General features: G+C 36.7%; 1 protein-coding gene across 2 annotated transcripts in view; it reads left to right on the forward strand.

Moving 5' to 3' along the window:
• Positions 1 to 3,334: 3,334 nt before the first annotated feature.
• The window catches only part of LOC127634302 (guanine nucleotide-binding protein G(olf) subunit alpha), a 35,535-nt gene continuing 19,204 nt past the window's right edge, over positions 3,335 to 19,665 (forward strand). The window contains exons 1-5 of one of the 2 annotated variants that reach the window (XM_052113795.1): positions 3,335 to 4,027; positions 12,657 to 12,729; positions 14,927 to 14,981; positions 15,079 to 15,198; positions 18,391 to 18,488. In XM_052113795.1, coding sequence (XP_051969755.1) covers positions 3,556 to 4,027; positions 12,657 to 12,729; positions 14,927 to 14,981; positions 15,079 to 15,198; positions 18,391 to 18,488 — 818 coding nt within the window. In that variant the 5' untranslated portion in view covers positions 3,335 to 3,555. Of the gene's footprint in view, positions 4,028 to 11,863; positions 12,466 to 12,656; positions 12,730 to 14,926; positions 14,982 to 15,078; positions 15,199 to 18,390; positions 18,489 to 19,665 lie in introns of those variants that run through there. The other variant, XM_052113796.1, reaches the window with a different exon arrangement.

Raw genomic sequence — 19,665 nt, forward strand, 5'->3', positions numbered from 1 at the left:
GGGCCGGTCTGAGTATTTCACAATCTGCTCAGTTACTGGGATTTTCACGCACAACCATTTCTAGGGTTTACAAAGAATGGTGTGAAAAGGGAAAAACATCCAGTATGTGGCAGTCCTGTGGGCTGAAAATGCCTTGTTGATGCTAGAGGTCAGAGGAGAATGGGCCGACTGATTCAAGCTGATAGAAGAGCAACTTTGCCTGAAATAACCACTCGTTACAACCGAGGTATGCAGCAAAGCATTTGTGAAGCCACAACACGCACAACCTTGAGGCGGATGGGCTACAACAGCAGAAGACCCCACCGGGTACCACTCATCTCCACTACAAATAGGAAAAAGAGGCTACAATTTGCAAGAGCTCACCAAAATTGGACAGTTGAAGACTGGAAAAATGTTGCCTGGTCTGATGAGTCTCGATTTCTGTTGAGACATTCAGATGGTAGAGTCAGAATTTGGCGTAAACAGAATGAGAACATGGATCCATCATGCCTTGTTACCACTGTGCAGGCTGGTGGTGGTGGTGTAATGGTGTGGGGATGTTTTCTTGGCACACTTTAGGCCCCTTAGTGCCAATTGGGCATCGCTTAAATGCCACGGCCTACCTGAGCATTGTTTCTGACCATGTCCATCCCTTTATGGCCACCATGTACCCATCCTCTGATGGCTACTTCCAGCAGGATAATGCACCATGTCACAAAGCTCGAATCATTTCAAATTGGTTTCTTGAACATGACAATGAGTTCACTGTACTAAAATGGCCCCCACAGTCACCAGATCTCAACCCAATAGAGCATCTTTGGGATGTGGTGGAACGGAGCTTCGTGCCCTGGATGTGCATCCCACAAATCTCCATCAACTGCAAGATGCTATCCTATCAATATGGGCCAACATTTCTAAAGAATGCTTTCAGCACCTTGTTGAATCAATGCCACGTAGAATTAAGGCAGTTCTGAAGGCGAATGTGGGTCAAACACAGTATTAGTATGGTGTTCCTAATAATCCTTTAGGTGAGTGTATATATATATATTTTAGCATTAGCAAAAGGTAAAGGAACAAACATTTTCAATCTGAGCACACTGGCCTTTGTTTGGGTTGCTTGCAGATGCAATTGTGTAAAAATACTTTGAAAATCCCCACCTGTACTGACAGACTTTTATTTTGTAGTAGCAAACAGGAAGTAGGATGATTTAGCTTTTCCAACGCATCTTTCTGTTTTCTTTGAGAGTTAAACATCCAAATATGTCTGTCGATTGGATAGGTTATGTTTATGCAACTCTTATAACATTAGGAGGTTTTATTGGTTATGCTTAAGCAGGTAAGATTTTTTCAACCTTCATGATTGTTGTACTAGAATGTAGCAGTTTGTAAATCATACAGGTATGCGTGACAGGAACGTTATTTGAACGGAACTTCCTAATATGGTCAGATGTGCTCGTCTTCCTGCTGTAGGCGGTTTAGTGTCTTTGTTCGCCGAGCTGCTGTTTTGCGTTGCAGCATTAGTTTTTTATCTCATGCTCCTATTTATTTCTCTTTTCGTTATTATTATTATTGTGATTTATGGAAAATAAGCACTATATATCATGAATAGTTTTATTTTGTATAAATGTATTTTATTTGAATGGATCTCTGACAGCTGTAATGGCTGTGAGATATTTGAGTTCATGGTAGATGATGCCAGCTGGACTCATGGCAGGAGCAAGGCAGGAATATTGATTTTATTTAATGCAAACATTCTATTATTATTTTTATTTATTTTTTATCCCCTTTTTTCCCCAATTTGGAATTCCAAATTCCCACTACTAAGCAGGTCCTCCTGGTGGCACTGTTACTCACTTCAATCCGGATGGCAGAGGACATGTCTCAGTTGCCTCTGCTTCTGAGACAGTCAAACCACGAATTTTAATCACCTGGCTCACTGTACATGACACCGCAGAGACTCACAGCATGTGGAGGCTCATGCTACTCTCCGCGATCCATGTGCCCCATTGAGAGCAGGGCTGGACTGGGAAGAGTAATCGGCCGGGGATTTTACATGGCAACTGGCCCAAAACTCGCTGCCCTTTTCTGCATATCGCGGTGCTGTTTTGTGGTCCGTTCTACCTAACGAGGCAGCCCATATTAGCAAATCTTGGCCCGTTACGTGGCCGACCCACTGGCCCGCTCGGTTCTGATCGGCCCCAAAATACGTCGGTCCACCGGGAAAATGCCTGGTATGCCAGATTACCAGTCCATCCCTGATTGAGAGCGAGAACCACTTATAGCGAACACGAGGAGGTTACCCCATGTGACTCTACCCTCCCTAGCAACCGGGCCAATTTGGTTGTTTAGGAGACCTGGCTGGAGTCACTCAGCACACCCTGGATTCCAACTCGCATCTTCAGGGGTGGTAGTCAGCGTCAATACTCGCTGAGCTACCCAGACTTTCTACACTAAGAGACTAAGAAATCTGTTATATTTTCATAGATACAAAAATAAAATGTCTCTATCATCTATGTATATTTTGGTTGTCAAAATGTTTTATTCTTCACTCTTTTGTTCCTCGCAGTTTGTTTATGTTCCTCAGGATATGTGTGAAGGTGTTACAGACTTCTCAAAAGAAGAAAGGATGCATCATGAACCAAAGGACAGAACCTGTGGGCAGAGCTATGCTGAAATTGTTTTCTCAGACAAGCCTCAGTCTTTCTGAGCCTAATGCAACACAAATGCATTTTAAAATAAAATAATTAATTTGATGTGTTTTGTTCATAGACAATTTCTCAGAAGTCAAATTTCTTGCATTTGGAGACTGTTTATTGTTGCAACTGTATAAAGTATAGTGACTTCAACGTATAGAGGGAACCAAAATCTTTTAGTTCAAATAAAACAAATTTAGACCACAAAAAATGGCTGTTCTTTATAACAGCATATAAACATTTATCACATTTTGCTACTTTTTATCCAAAGATAGTTTCTGATGGATTTGTGTGAAGAATATTTTGTGGGACAACCAAATAACTTAACTCAATCTAACATAGTACAATCACATCAGTTACACACAACTGTTGTTATGATCTTCATTTTCAAAATACTTCTGAGCTTAAGGTGTCCTCATTAAGTGTCTCATTAGTGAGTCTTTAAATGCTCTCAAGGGTATAATGTAACCTTGGCACTCAAATAGTCCAGGTTATTATCCACCCAGACATCTCAACAGGGTTTTGCTATTATAGATCAGTAAATGTATATGAATGTGCATGCAAAATGCATCTTGATGTGTCCATCCCTTGTCCGACCTGGATTTTCAGTGGTTGGGCTTTTGGTTTCTTTACGGTAAAGTGGACATGCACTGTCAGCACAGGCAGATGTCAGGTGATCCACCGACTACTGCGCGTAGGTTGGACTGTAGAAGAATACAAAATGACATTTTGTAAATACAGGAGCTTCGTTTTTCAAATACACGTGGATGGAAAATGCACCAGGTACCTTCAACTCGCGTGGTGACGCGCTAAATCACTGGGGGATTAGAGGGTTTATTGTATATTTATGATAAAATATCAACAGTGAGCGCTTGGTCATATCATGGGGCTGTGCTACAGTCTGCGTCCCCGTTTGTTTGGAGAACTCAGTGGATCCATTTCCAACGCCAACTCAGAGTCGGACCACCAGCCTCCGGATGCAGGGATGACGATGAAGCCGTCCTGTGTCCGGGGATCGCGGCAGCACGATGATGAGTCCGGGGGGAACAACGGAAAGACATCATCCACCTCGCCTTTACGCACCGGGGACGCCAGTAAGATCCCGACCGGGGAGCCCCGCCATGGAGACGCGGACAAAGCGCTCATCCAGAACGGGGGTGGAGGAGGCGGGAAGAGGAGGCTACAGCTGCTCCAGACGTCCTGCAGCGCTCAAAAACAGAAGACCTGGGATAAACTGGTGGTGGTGGAGGAGAAGGAGGCCGAGAAGGAGGCCAATAAAGTCAGTAAGAACATTGACAGGGCCTTGAAGGAACTCAAGCGGGAGTATAAACAGACTCATCGGCTGCTGCTCTTAGGTGGGTGATGCTACATCTACATGTTGGGTTGCTTTATAACGGTCCCCGTTTATTTATGTGGTATTGACATGTGTATGCATGAGTGACGTTGACGTCATAATGCCTTGCTTAAATCAGTGTCAACACTTTACTTTAAGTCGGTATTGCACATTATAAATGCATTCATAATGCCTCATTATACGTCTTCTTTTGATTAGAGACCAACTAATATTTTTTAATAAAATTTGTACATGACCAATACCTATTACTTTAATTTGTAGGTGTAATTTGTATTTTTATTTTAATGTTAATAACGGTTTTGCCTACTGTGTTTTCAAATGACTGATATGGATTATTTTCATTTGAAGGTGTCTGATAACCGATATAGTGAATCTATTTTTACTAGCAACTAACTCATCATTAAACTAAATCACTAAATAAACATTGCATTACAACAGTTCAATTCTAAATATAATACAATCACACACACACACACACACACATACACACACACACACACACACACACTCACACATACATACTGATGGCCAAATGTTTGGAATAATGTACAGATTTTGCTCTTATGGATGAAATTGGTGCTTTTATTCACCAAAGTGGCATTCAACTGATCACAATAAAGATTCAGGACATTAATAACATGAAAAATTACTATTACAATTTGAAAAAATAACTTCTTATTCTTTTTCTATATTAACATAAATTAATATTAGTAATAAATTAATATACAATGTAATTATTAATGTAATACACATATATATATACAGCTCTGGAAAAAATTAAGAGACCACTGCAAAATTATCAGTTTCTCTGGATTTACTATTTACAGGTATGTGTTTTGAGTCAAATTAACATTTTAGTTTTATTCTATAAAGTACGGACAACATTTCTCCCAAATTCCAAATATAAATATTGTCATTTAGAGCATTTAATATGCAGAAAATGAAAACTGATCAAAATAACAATAAAGATGCCGTGTTTTCAGACCTCAAATAATGCAAAGAAAACAAGTTCATATTAATTCGTAAACAACACAAAACTAATGTTTTAACTTAGGAAGAGTTCAGAAATCAATATTTGGTGGAATAACTCATGCATCTTGGCATGATCTCTACCAGTCTTTCGTATTGCTGTTGGGTGACTTTATGCCACTCCTGGTGCAAAAATTCAAGCAGCTCGGCTTTGTTTTTTGGCTTGTGGCCTCCATCTTCCTCTTGATCACATTCCAGAGGTTTTCAATAGGTTTCAGGTCTGTAGATTGGGCTGGCCATGACATGGTCTTAATCCGGTGGTCCTCCAATCACACCTTGATTGACCTGACTGTGTGGTATGAAGCATTGTCCTGCTGGAAAAACTAATCATCAGAGTTGGAGAACATTGTCAGAGCAGAAGAGATCAAGTTTTCTTCCAGGAGAAACTTGTACGTGGCTTGATTCATGCGTCCTTCACATAGATGAATCTCCCTGATTCTAGACTTGCTGAAGCACCCCCAGATCATCACCGATCCTCCACTCAGGTGACATTTCACCCCACACTTCCTGTAGCACTTGCCATAGATGTGACTGTCTTGTCGTGCACTTCTCACGCACCTTACAGTCTAACTGATCCCACAAAAGCTCAATGGGGTTAAGATCCATAACACTCTTTTCCAATTATCTGTTGTTCAATGTCTGTGTTTCTTTGCCCACTCGAACCTTTTCTTTTTATTTTTCTACTTTCCTACTTTTATAAGGCCTGCACCCCTGAGTCTTCTCTTTACTGTTGTACATGAAACTGGTGTTTAGCAGGTAGAATTCAATGAAGCTGTCAGCGGAGGACATGTGAGGTGTCTATTTCTCAAACTAGAGACTCTGATGTACTCATCCTCTTGTTTAGTTGTACATCTGGTCTTCCACATCTCTTTCTGTCCTTGTTAGAGTCAGTTGTTCTTTGTCTTTGAAGACTGTAGTGTCACCTTTGTATGAAATCTTCAGTTTTTTTGGCAATCTCTAGCATTGTATCGCCTTTATTCCTCAAAACAATGATTGACTGATGAGTTTCTAGAGAAAGCTGTTTCTTTTTTGCCTTTTTTGACCTAATATTGACCTTAAGACATGCCAGTCTATTGCATACTGTGACAACTCAAAAACAAACACAAAGACAATGTTAATCTTCATTTAATGAACCAAATAGCTTTCAACTGTGTTTGATATGATGGCAAGAGATTTTCTAGGACCAAATGATCAATTTAGCATGATTACTCAAGGATAAGGTGTTGGAGTGATGACTGCTGGAAATGGGGTCTGTCTAGGTTTGTTCAAAAATGCCTTTTTTTTCATCAGTAATGTCCTGACTATACTTTGCGATCAGTTGAATGTCACTTTGGTGAATTAAAGTACCAATTTCATTAATTCAACAATGCTATTTTTGACAAATGACAAAGTAGATGTTGATTTGGGGTTATATTTTAAACATTTGGAGTTGCTTTTTATTGGTAGACCCAAAGCAACCAATAACAAGTTAAGTATAAAAAAAGGGTGTATATCAGTAACAAAAATATCATATAATGTATTGTAATGTTTATTGTAAAGGAATTATAAATGACCTTTATAATGTATTTCAATGCCTCTATAGTGCATTATAGATACAAGTAAAGTGGCATTTATTTATCAATTTTATTTGCCTATTTATGTGATTTGTGTTAACTGTAAACGTGGATAGCTTTTATACGTTTTCTCACCAAGAAGTCTATTTTAATGAGTTTTGTCATCACCAATGAGGCCCTTGAAATGGACATTAATATACTCCGCATTCAATATTGTAGGAGAGTTTTGCTTATTATCTGCGATATGAGATACTGTATTTAAACTGACCTCATGTAGTTTGTCAGCACGGATATGATGCTTTGATAAGATACCAGTATTAGTCATAGTAAAAAGGATGTTATCCTTAGACCTTTGGGACAGTGACAGTTCCAACATGATCATACATATCCTGATATTCTTTCAGTGTAATTCTTATTTTAATTCTAGAAACCCTATACAACCTGTAAAACTAAATATGTATTGATTTCAAACATCACGCAAGTACTGAAAAATTTACTAAATATAAATATAGAAACCTACTGCTGTTTTAAAGGTCTAAAAAGCGATTTCATTGTGACTTAATTTGAAGTACAGTGGAAACGGCTTCTAATGCTAGATAGTTCTTTAATACTGGCCCTTGAGGTTTAGTATGTTGCTACGTGATGTCTGTGTTGGCTTTGCACTGAATCAGTTTGTTTAGGTGTACCTGTTTCCATAGGCATGAGTTGATAAGACTAAAGATTAGACTTTGCTGCAATTTTAAATGAATTCATTTATTCATTCATTGTACTTTCCTGCTGGTTACAAGGAAGACGGGTGAACTCCAGTGGATAATGTACAACTGTGTAGCCCACACTAGAAGAGTGAATTACTACACACTACCAATACTTGCATGCAGTTTTAAGATGTTATGCCAGGTGGCACCTAACTTGAGGTTATCTGGTCATCCAAACTCACAGGCCAGCAATTGTTAGAGCTATTTATTTGTATGTTTTACAGACACATGACTCATTTGATCTCTGGTTTAGTGAACCAGATATGGAGATTGAAATGGCACCTCAAAAACGAACACATTATTAATTCATTTTTCTTTCTGGATAGAAGTCTAGTTTTATAATTTAGCACTATTGCGTAAGATAGCCTGCTCTTAGACAATTAAACAACCTTAACTGATGAGATACAGGTGTTGTCATTTTAAGATGATAATAAAATTTAACAAAGTGGAAAAAAGAGAGAAGGCATCCAAGATATGGATTAGAAATGAACTTGCTTGGAGGATCTGGGTGAGTTATCTTTAAGCTTTATGGTGCAATTATTTTCTTGCAATTATTATCTTTGTGCAAGCTGTACTGTAACTGTACTTTAATCTGGTATATCAAGTAGTAGATAACACAGCCTTAAAGAGATAGTTCACCCAAAAATGAAAATTCTCTCATTATTCACTTACCCTGATGCCATCCCAGATGTGTATGACTGTCTTTCTACAGCAGAACACAAATGAAGATTTTTAGAAGAAGATGGAGCTCTGTCAGGTCCTTATAATGCAAGTAAATGGGTGCCAGCACTTTGACGGTCCAAAAGTCACATTTATGCAGCATAAAAGTAATCCACACGACTTCAGTCGATCAATGAATATCTTCTGAAGCAAATTGATATGTTTGTGTATAAAATAAGTAGATAATTATAATTGTATTAACTTTTAAAAAGCGAAGCATGACGTAAGCGCGTCGGCAAGTTCTCAGAAGAACGTGAGAGTTCGGCTATTTCAAACCGCATCAGATCCCTGGATGGAAGTGCTGATTTAAAGTTAAAAAAGTTTTAATTATCGACTTGTTTTTTACATTAACCTATCAATTTGCTTCAGAAGATATTCATTGATCGACTGGAGTCGTGTGGATTACTTTTATGCTGCCTAAATGTGACATTTTGACTGTCAAAGTGCTGGCACCCATTTACTTGCATTATAAGGACCTGACAGAGCTCCATCTTCTTCTAAAAATCTTCATTTGTGTTCTGCTGAAGAAAGACAGTCATACACATTTGGGATGGCATTAGGATAATTTTTGGGTGAACTATTCCTTTAAAACTAATATAATCCCATTTGAATAGGTATTTTAGGCCTTAAGCTAATTTGGGTATTTATTAATATAACATGACTAGTATCATAAAAAACAAGTGTCTTATACAGACAAATAGCACATTTACCTTTTATAATGGATTCCTTGTCCATAAATAGCCAGAAGGGATGGGATAGGGGGTTCTCTTTTGAATAGTTTGATTATGGTGGTAGCAAACCATGCAGGGAAGCCTTTAAGCAAAAAAATGTCATAATTCTACAAAAGCTTTTATTGTTCCTTTCTGAATGTGTTGCAATGTGAAGTGTATGTAGTATCTAAACTGAACTTTGTTACCCTGTAAATAGGTTTTATCATTTACTGAAGGTGTACTTTGGCTCTAGTGTGGCTCTTACAGCATATGGGTAGCTAATTGTAATGAAAGTATTATGCAATATCCTCTGTTGTTGAAAGATGTGAGCATACATGCAGCTTTTGTCCTGAAAACATGGTGAGATCACAAAGCATCAACCATCATCCAAAAATGGTCTTCCATGTAATTTAGGTCTATAAATATTGGTTTGTTGCATTAACGGCACTAATAAATAAGTTATTGTAGGTTTTGAGTGAGCATTGTCAGTGTCAGAAATTCACTTTTGCATTAAGAGGCAAAATTCGATTTTGATTTTCCGGGACATTTTTTTCCTAATTTTATAAAACATAAAATTTGTCTAATTTTGTATAAATTACCTCAATTTATTAGTAAGAATTCTCAAGATTGAGAATTAATTATGTCTTACCCTTAAAAGGAAATCAACATCAAGTAATATTTTGTGTTCAGTACGAGTTAAGCTCAATCAATAGCATTTGTGGCATAATGTTGATTACCACAAAAATGATTTTGGACTCGTCCCTCCTTTTCTAAAAAAAAAAAAACTAAAAGAAAGAAAGCAAAGCTTTAGTGAGGAACTTACAATGGAAGTGAATGGGGCCATTTTTTAGGATTAAAAGGGAAAACGTGAAGCTTATAATTTCTCCTCCATTTATGACTTTTCTTTTCTGTTGGCTTTAAGTAGATGGATCCTATTTTTTTTATTATTATCAAATGTGTTGCTAATGCTTACCAAGTGGAAAGTAGGCCTAATAGTTTACTTCTATTCTGTCTGGTTATGCCGTAAATGCTCACTGATTATGTCTTACAATGTGACAATATAAGTTAAGGTACTAAGAAACATTCAAATTATACCCTTAAAACCATTCAAAAGTCTTTCCAGAACCACCATTTGCACAATGTTAAAGTTTTCTTTACTTTACACCAACTTGAGCCACTACTAGAACATTTATTGTATATTTTGACCTTGGTTCTTCCTATTATTTTAAACAAAGTCCATTGTATTTCTGGATAATGCGAGTTATCATTTTTCCACAATTGCTTAATGCTGAAGAAACACAGAAAAGTGGAGTTCATTTTTATTTAACAGAACATCCTCTATCAGTTCACAGGAATCTTAAGAGCTTTTTATAGATGTTTTATAAGAAGTGAAAGTTGTATCTGTTCTTGAGTAGAAAATAGGAGAACTACAATGTAAATGTACAAACTCACTTTGTTATTATACATTTACATTGTAAAATTATTTAATAAAACATTGAATATGAAATTAAATGAAAAAATATATATTAGTAAAATAAAACCTAATTCATTTTAAGTATGTCACAGAGAGTCACATGTCACTATGTATCACTTTTCCTATTATTTCTCTTAAAAGTTTCACAAATGTACACATTTTTATGCATGCTCAAAAAATGGAAATGACACCTGAGGCTCACATTTCCACAGATTTTGCATCACAAAAGTAAAACTAGACCGTTGGCATAGCCACTTATTTGCACTTAGTCATATGCACTGTTATTATTTTGGCTTTGTTAATTGTCCTGGAAACTATCAATAACCACACAAAGTCATAAAGATATTCCTACATCAGGACAGGGTCAGTGTTCATTAAATATATTTAAAGTGGGATACAAAAGTCTGCGACCACTTTGCAAATCTGAAATTGCTTTGATTTAAACCTGAAAATAAATATTAAGTTGTAAAATATTTTATATTTAAAACAAAAGGAAAGATATATCTTAAAATTAAGATTAAATACTTTAGATTCTGCACTATGTAATGTATTAAAATTTATACATGAATTTAAAAGGTCAGATTTTCTTGTTTCCATTGTTTTGTTGGTCTTAACTGGTCTCTTAAGGCTGCTCTTTTGGCTGGGTTTAGAGGGGTTATGGTCAGCTGAAGTCCAGCTTAACCACACGGGAGACGCGTTTAAACCAGTTAACCCAACTTTAAAAAGCTGAAACCAGCAAAGCAGCTTAGGCAGATTGATTAATTATTCTTCAGACTAATTAAGTGGAATCATTCAATCTGAATTCATACTCTGTTGCTATTATGACATCACTTCAGTTAAAAATATAGCTTGTGTAAGGTATATATTCAAAGGCCAATTTACAGTAGAATACAGTAGTATTAGATTTGTATAGCTAACAAACTAAATTGTCTAATTGCTAAAATTTTACATAATATGATTTAGTATTATACACTTAAAAGCACATTTTCCAAGAGAATAAATAATTAAAAAAAGATAGCAGGTGTATTTGAAACATTCTGTAAAAATTCATGATTTTGATATTATTATTTGTATTATTATATATCTATTATAACAACTAAATTAGCAAATGTTTCTGTTTATTTCCCCTAATCATATTTTTTAAGCTTTTATTTTGAAATTAGAAACAGTACAGGGCAACCGCAAATAGCCAGGCTAATACAACATAAAACAACACACATAAATGAATAAAATTACAGACAATAATATATAAATAAAAAAAAATGCCTAATAACACACTCTTGAACGGGTTGACTTCTCAATGATTCAATAATTATTTTCAATAAAAGAGATGTTTTGATTGCTTTCTTGTTTCAAGTAGAAAACATTCATAAAGCAATTTCAGATTTCAATACAGAATAGTTGAAGGTTTGGTTTTAAAGCAGTAACCTTGCATTTGTGTCCTCTAATAAAATATTGGATGACACAACTCACATTTAAATATGTAAAAATGTATCATAAAATGCACATTGTTCTTAAGGTGTACTTAAGGGTGGCAACGTTCTTTTCTCGCACTGTAACATCCGTTTCTTGTTATAATGTATCAATATTCAGGCGCTACTTTGTAACGGTTTTCTTGGGTTCTCGGCTGTCATTACCAGTTGTCACAGATAGGGGCAGTGCTGAGCCACAGACTACAGCAGATGTACATGCAGAGACTATCACACAGCAAAACAGAGAGGGCGAGTGAAGAGAAGGGACGAGTTCTTGGCAGGGGCTCAACGGAGACCCCCAAATCCAGATGTCAAGTTCATATCTCACCCTACCGATCGATATGTGATCAATTTCATCTATCCCGTCGCCCGAATGATACCAGACAGGCTACCCCGGTCTGGTTGATACGTTGTAACTGGGAGGAAAAAAAAAAAAAAAAAAAAAAAACCTTCCCGAGGACCTTTCTCCCTTTTTTATATTTTTTATATATATTTTTACGCACCATTCTGGATTTAACGCCACTTGGATTTGGAATTGGATATATCATTCGTGAGGACAGCACACAGTTTGGGTTCGAGGGAGTAAAATGGGGTGTTTGGGCAGCGGTAAAACCGAAGACCAGCGCATCGACGAGAAAGCACAGCGCGAGGCCAACAAGAAAATAGAGAAACAGTTACAAAAGGAGCGACAGGCTTTTAAAGCCACGCACCGACTTTTGTTATTGGGTAAGAGGAGACGTGAGGCATTATATATGGCATAGAAGACCCATACGAGAATGTGTTTTTCAAATGCACCGTGTTTGACAGCTCTATGTGGCTACATATCAAGATCAAACCGTGATAACGAAAGTATCTGCCTGGCCCTTGGTGCATATGCATGTTTGCATGTCTTTATACGGCTGTGTTTGTCTTCATAGGGGCTGGTGAGTCGGGGAAGAGCACTATCGTTAAGCAGATGAAAATACTTCATGTCAACGGGTTTAATGCAGAGTGAGTAGACATTTACTAATGACATAAGCACCAAATGCACATGTGTATAGGGCGTTTTATGAAGGCAAAGTCTTCTGTTGTATGTATTTTCTATAGGATGTTAGTTTTGGGCCTTATACATGCTCAACTAGTTTCTGATGTAGCACTACATGCTATTAGCTAGTGTATGGGCTAACAACATCACTGTTATGATGATGCATATTGTAAATGTAAATGAATGGATCTTGGAAATGCACGTAGGAAAGTCATTAAATAGACCCTACGAAGTGATCTTAGACTAAATTGTAATGATCAGCTCATAATCATGAGCATACTAGTGCCCACGATGCTATATGATTGCAGATAGGCCTCTGTGTGTGTGTGTGTGTGTGTGTGTGTGTGTGTGTGTGTGTGTGTGTGTGTGTGTGAAGTTTCATGCCTGGCAATGTAACAGCTTAGTTACCTGTAATATTAATGTAAATAGTCTGGCTGTTTTTTCACGAGTATGTTTTTAAATATGGGGAAGTAACACTGTTGTTGTCAATTTTAAAGGAACTGTTCACCAAAAATGACAATTTGGTCATTATTTACTCGCTCGCTCTGTTGTGGGAAACCAAAGGAGAAATTTTGAAGAATGATCATTCAGCTCTTTTCCATAAAACAACGGTTTGTAGTAACAAGGGTAGCGGCAGGGGCGTAGATTCCGGCGGATGGGGCGAGGTAACCTCCATTATTTATACCATGATCAGTGGGTAAATGCTTCACGCTGCAACCCCCACAATGTTCAAGCCAAATATACACCCTTGGTTCTGCGGTATAACAGTACTAACGAAATATCGAGATATAAAAAAATTCAAAACAGTACGATATCAGCTTTTTGCAAATTTTGGTACCATAATACAGTTTGGTGCTACTGACAAAGTTTTACGGGATGTGACATTTTTAAGGTGAAATCTGACAATTTGACAATCAAATACAAATTTCGATATGGCGAAGTGTAAACGTCAAACAGCGGAAGTATGTAATTTAATTAAATAATATGCCGTCTACACATGCTGCACGCTTCAAAATGAATGAGAGGTGCCGCTGTGCTCTATGTCGTGATTCGCACACATATACACAAACAGATTGATGCACATCAAGATGAGATCTCAGCGCGCAAGTATTTCAGCATTTGATTTAGAATGCGGACCTTATTAAAAGCTACCACACAAGGGGAACTCAAAGGTCCGTCAAAATAAAAGTTCCGCCAAAATAAAAGCTCTGTTTTACTGGATGCGTGTAATTGAATACATTACAGCAGAAAAATATTTAATTAATACATGTTTTTTTTTTGTTATTATCATTATTAATAATAATAATTATTATTATTACAATTATTATTACATGCTAGCAAAATCACAAAAATAAGTGTACTGGATTTTTTTCATTAATATTTTCATTTATACTGTGAAGCTGTGTTTGTGCAGCAATAATATAGCAAATATTGCTATTTATTTGTTGAAAATGTATTACATTTTATTTGATTAAAGCTTTATATATTCATTTGATTAAAGTTGCACTCAGTAATTTTTGCCTTATAAATAACATTTACACCTAAAGAAATTAATAGCAATTTAGAAACATTTTTAAACTCGTATAATGACTCCCATGAGATGAAGACTCCAGTCATATCAGTAACCTTTTAAAAGCTGTTTTATTCTACATGGAGAGGCTATTTATTTGTTGCCGAAGTATCAATACCGAGGTACCAGGGCTGGTATCGTACCAAAGCCAAATTTTTGGTATCGAAGCAACCCTAGTAGTAGCCACATCTGTCAAGCTACAAATAGGATGAAAAACACATAAATGGTCCACATGACTCATTCTAAATCTTCTGAAGTTGTACGATAGTTTTGTGTGAGGAACTGACTGAAATGTAGTTGTTATTCACTGATAATATTGCCCTCCGCCAAAGCTCTCAAATATCATTCTCCATTGCACATATTTAAAGTGGGATGTACGGTTGCATGCAATCGTCGTTGTATTGAATCGATTTTTCAAAATGTCTTTTTTTGTGTTCCATGAAAAAAAGAAAGCATATAGGTAAAAAAACTAGATTTTTCATTTTTGGGTCAACTATTCCTGTAAGATATCTCGCAACTCATTCAAAGCCCTGAAGGCTTTATTTTTGTGCTTTTTTGCCCAATTTAATTGTTTTTCTTGTTTTCACACGCAGAGAGAAGAAACAGAAAATTCTAGATATTCGTAAAAATGTGAAGGACGCCATCGTGGTAAGTGAACGTCTGTTCAATCCTGATTTTGGTTTCTATAATTCGATTTTTGGTAATCTCAGTGTCACCGATCATAAATCTTTATTTTCTTTTCCAGACCATAGTGTCGGCAATGAGCACTTTAATACCACCCGTCCCACTCGCTAATTCAGAAGACCAGTTTAGGATCGACTACATCAAAAGTATAGCTCCACTCTCTGATTTTGATTACACACAGGTAAGGAGTCTCATTTGCATAATTTACCTGAGATGCTTTGAATTCAATTTGAATATTTGTAAATGTGTTCAGGTTACTGAACTGCAAAGACTAGTTTGATTGTATTGTGGCTTCTGAACCGCTCACTGAGGTAACCCTAACTTTGAAATATCATGGGAATTTAATTTCTACTGTATATCCTTTTCCATTTTTCTTGATAAGACCTGCTGTTAATCATTTTAAAAGCTAGTTATTTCTCGAATGTGGAGTAAAACGTGATCGCATTGTGACATTAGTGAATGAATTGTTCTTTTGAGTTGGTTATTGCCGATTAATCGGCTGAACTGGTCACAAATTGGTTTTGAATGATTCATTTAAAAAAATGGATACCTGGGTAGTTCAGCGAGTTTTGATGCTGACTACCACCCCTGGAGTCGCGAGTTCGAATCCAGGGCGTGCTGAGTGACTCCAGCCAGGTCTCCTAAGCAACCAAATTGGCCGGTTGCTAGGGATGTTAGTGTAACATGGGGTAACCACCTCGTGGTTGCTATAATGTGTGGTTCTCGCTCTCGGTGGGGCACGTGGTGAGTTGTGCGTGGATGCCGCTTAGAATAGCGTGCTACGTCGTGCTACGTCTCCGCAGTAACGCGCTCAACAAGTCACGTGATAAGATGCGTGGATTGACGGTCTCAGGCGCGGAGGCAACTGAGATTCATCATCCACCACCCGTTTTGAGGCGAGTCACTACGCCACCACGAGGACTTAGGGAATTGGGCATTCCAAATTAGTGAGAGAAATTTTATTTTGAGGGTTCACATGGTCATAAAATACCTGGAAAGATAGTGTTTTTTTACTTTATGGAAAATTATAGTTTATAGCTATGGAAATTTATAGCGAATATATAAAGTTTTCTTTAGCTCAATATTGCTTTTGTGTTGAGCAAAACTAGCTTGAAAGCCAAAGTAATGTGTGATCTGTCAATGAATCATTCTATGGAATCAGAAAAATGGAAATGTATTGGTCAAAAAGAGTAGGAACCCTGTTGTTTTTACTACATCCAGATTTAACAACATTTTTATGGACCTTAAGAGATGTGACTGCTGAATATTTGAATATGTTTAACTGAGGAAACCTATTTTGGGTGAATACAGATGCTGACTGGCATGTTGTTGTTTACATGTGTAATTTAAAGGGGCTGTAAACACTTGTAACTTTAGGGTCATTGTATTTTACATTGTGAACATGCAAAAACTGCTGTTCCCATTGTGTTATGATTTAAAAGTTCAGACACCAAAGAATAAAAATGGCCCCATAATATTATCAGAAGTGTGGCAAAAATGCATTTCTAGCCAAATTAGCATCTTTTAAAGCTAATACATTTAAAAAAAAAGATGTGGCTGTCCGTTACATGTATCAACAGATAATATCTGAATCATATTCTGTTCTAAAATCATGCAGAGCTATTTTGTTCCTCAGATTATCGACAGATATCATCCGAACTAATGTGTTGTGTTGTCTAGGAATTTGTGATGTTGTACTTGTTAAAGATGATGAAAATGGACTGGCCTTTTAATCACACACATATTTGGCCTAATTTGTCCAAACATTTTAGTTGTATCATGTATGGTGCATATTGTGTTAAATGTAGCCTATATGCTCTGATAGCTTGCATTTTGTTAATGCCATGCATTTTTGTGCTAGCATGCCACTATACAACGTCAAGTCAATATCATGCATCCAAAGCTTTTTATGTTAAATAAATTAAAGGATTGTGGAGGTTATCTTGAGTTCACATGTAGCTTTTAATTTAGAGATTGACTAATCCATGGGACACAGAAACGGAATGTAGATTTTCACGTGGAAATGTTGCATTAGCACTTTAGATCGGGACAAATAATCACTAACCCTTTATTGATATTCTTTTTGGCTTTGCGAATAGTGTTTGTAGATAGAATGACAGTGTAGTACAAAAACAAGCATTGCAACAGTCAATAGTTTTGTTGTTTTTATTAAATCTGAATGAACTTATTGATTTATTATAATTGGGCTGTAGTTGATTGTAATTATTTTAATAATAAAAAAAGCTGTCTGTTAGATTTGTAGGCATATGTTTACTGATACTGACCTTTTGTGTTAGTTTTTAGAGTCCATATCCTGTTATAATTCAGTTTTAAATGATGTTGGAAACTTTGGTGAACTCAAAAACCTTTAAAAAAAAATTTTTTTTTATTCTATTGCACTCTGTTGTTTGGTAATTTATTATTTTTTCTCTTGCACATTATACCTTTTATAATTATTATTGGCATTCTTGGTCGACTGATTGCAAGAATGTTGGCTCTATTCTCTCATTTTACAGAGCAAGAATGTTTATTAAACTGAATTGACATTCTATTATTTTTATATAACAATTCTAAACTTCATATAATGTGGGCTCTGCTGAAATGGAGATTTTATATTTTGAAACTGAGAGTTTTATGCCACACAGATATTTTTCAATTGGAGTTCAAGATTTCTCTTCAATTGATTATTAGTAGAAATTTATACTCATGCATAAATTCATGAGGTTATAATGTCTGTATGTTTATATATTATAAATACTGTAACATCCAGAACATCCAGAAGAGTAGGTTGGGTTAAAAAAGTGATCGACACACATTTTTGGTAGATCTTGCACTTTTATCAAGTTGCTTTTTGAAGGAATCAAAGGCTATGAATCAATGACAGCTGCATAGGCAGGTTACATTACATGCTGCAATGATAGCACATATGCCTTGTCAGTTCTTTAAGGATTGTATATTCTAACCATTTGTGAAAATAGAGGTGACAATGGACAAAAGCCCATAAAAGTACATGACCGCAAATTAATTCAATTGCTGAATTATATATAAAAAATAATAATTCATGTTTCAGAACAATATGTAAAATTGCAAACCACGAAAGAAAATAAAGAGCCGTTTGAGTTCTTATAAGATCAGATGTGCTGAGCAGCACCGAATACATAGTGACTAGCCAGTGTGATAAGTCGGCCTGTTTTCAGAACAGCCAAAAGGTTATTAATGGAAATGGATGTTATGAATGTAGCAAAGTTATGTTTTTGAAAATATACTTAAATGAAGTACTAACCATAAGGAAGAAATCATTCCAAAAAATTGGCATGTAAGAAATTCAAGTAGTATGTTGTTGTTGTTAACATTGTTATAATTTCCTCTGCAGGAGTTTTTCGACCATGCGAAGAAGCTTTGGGACGATGAAGGCGTTAAGGCGTGTTACGAGCGGTCCAATGAGTATCAACTAATCGACTGTGCGCATTAGTGAGTACCACCTGAAATCTATGCATTTGGCAGATGCTTTTACCAAAGTGCCTTGTAATGTTGTTAAGTTTCCTGACCTTGCCGTTGTTGCTGCCATGCACTACATTTTTTCCTTTTTTTTGTTGTTGCACAGGTTAGACAAAAGCTTCCTGTCATTCACTGTTAATATCCATAGTAGTTGCTGTGATTTGTTTCTTATTTTTTATTTGTGCTGACAGTTATGGTAGTATTTATGGTTCCATCGTTGCACAGCCATGCTAACGCTCACTCTTCTTCACTGATGTTTTGAATCAAATTCTAAATCAGAGTGGAATTGCTGCTTGCGTTGGTTTGAAATAACGCCTGCTATTGTGTGTTAATAGGAATCTGAATGGAACAGATTCTGTAAACATAGCTGAACTCGCATGGGCCTGTTTGTGTAATTGGTGTAAATGTTTGTTTTGTTTGGGTCGCTGTGGTCGACTAGTTGTCTAACAAATGACTAATCGATTAGTGAGGTTGACTAGCTTACCTATATACTGTATATACTAAAGATGGATAGATATTTTAGTGGTGGTTCTTTAGCTGTTAGACAGTTTGCACAATAAAGCCCAGAAAAGTTGCGTCTTTAGATTCATCCCCTTAAAATCATGCCACTACAACTATACACTCTCAGATGGAAGTCTACTGCCATTGTGTCACTTTTTGCATTCTAAAGGGCGCTGCACCAATAAGATAGCATCATATACACTGCCTGGCCAAAAGAAAGTCTCATACTCTAATATTTCATTGGACCGCCTTTAGCTTTGATTACGGCATGCATTCATCTTGGCATTGTTTCGATAACCTTATGCAACGTCACAACATCTAATTCCATCCATAATTGCATTCATCTTTGGCCGAGATCTTGCACTGATGACAGGAGAGACGAACTACTCCGTAAGTCTTCTCCATCACATCCCAAAGACTTTCAATGCGGTTGAGGTCAGGACTCCGTGGTAGCCAATTCATGTGTGAAAATGATTCCTCATGCTCCCTGAACCACTCTTTCACAATTTGAGCCTGATGAATCTTTTGCGTTGTCATCCTGGAATATGCCCGTGCCGTCAGGGAATAAAAAAATCAATTGATGGGATAACCTGGTCATTCGGTACATTCAGGTAGTCAGTCAGCTGACGCATAACGTCGCTGAGCCTTG

Source organism: Xyrauchen texanus, chromosome 41 (assembly GCF_025860055.1).
Source record: "Xyrauchen texanus isolate HMW12.3.18 chromosome 41, RBS_HiC_50CHRs, whole genome shotgun sequence".
Classification (NCBI taxonomy): domain Eukaryota; kingdom Metazoa; phylum Chordata; class Actinopteri; order Cypriniformes; family Catostomidae; genus Xyrauchen; species Xyrauchen texanus.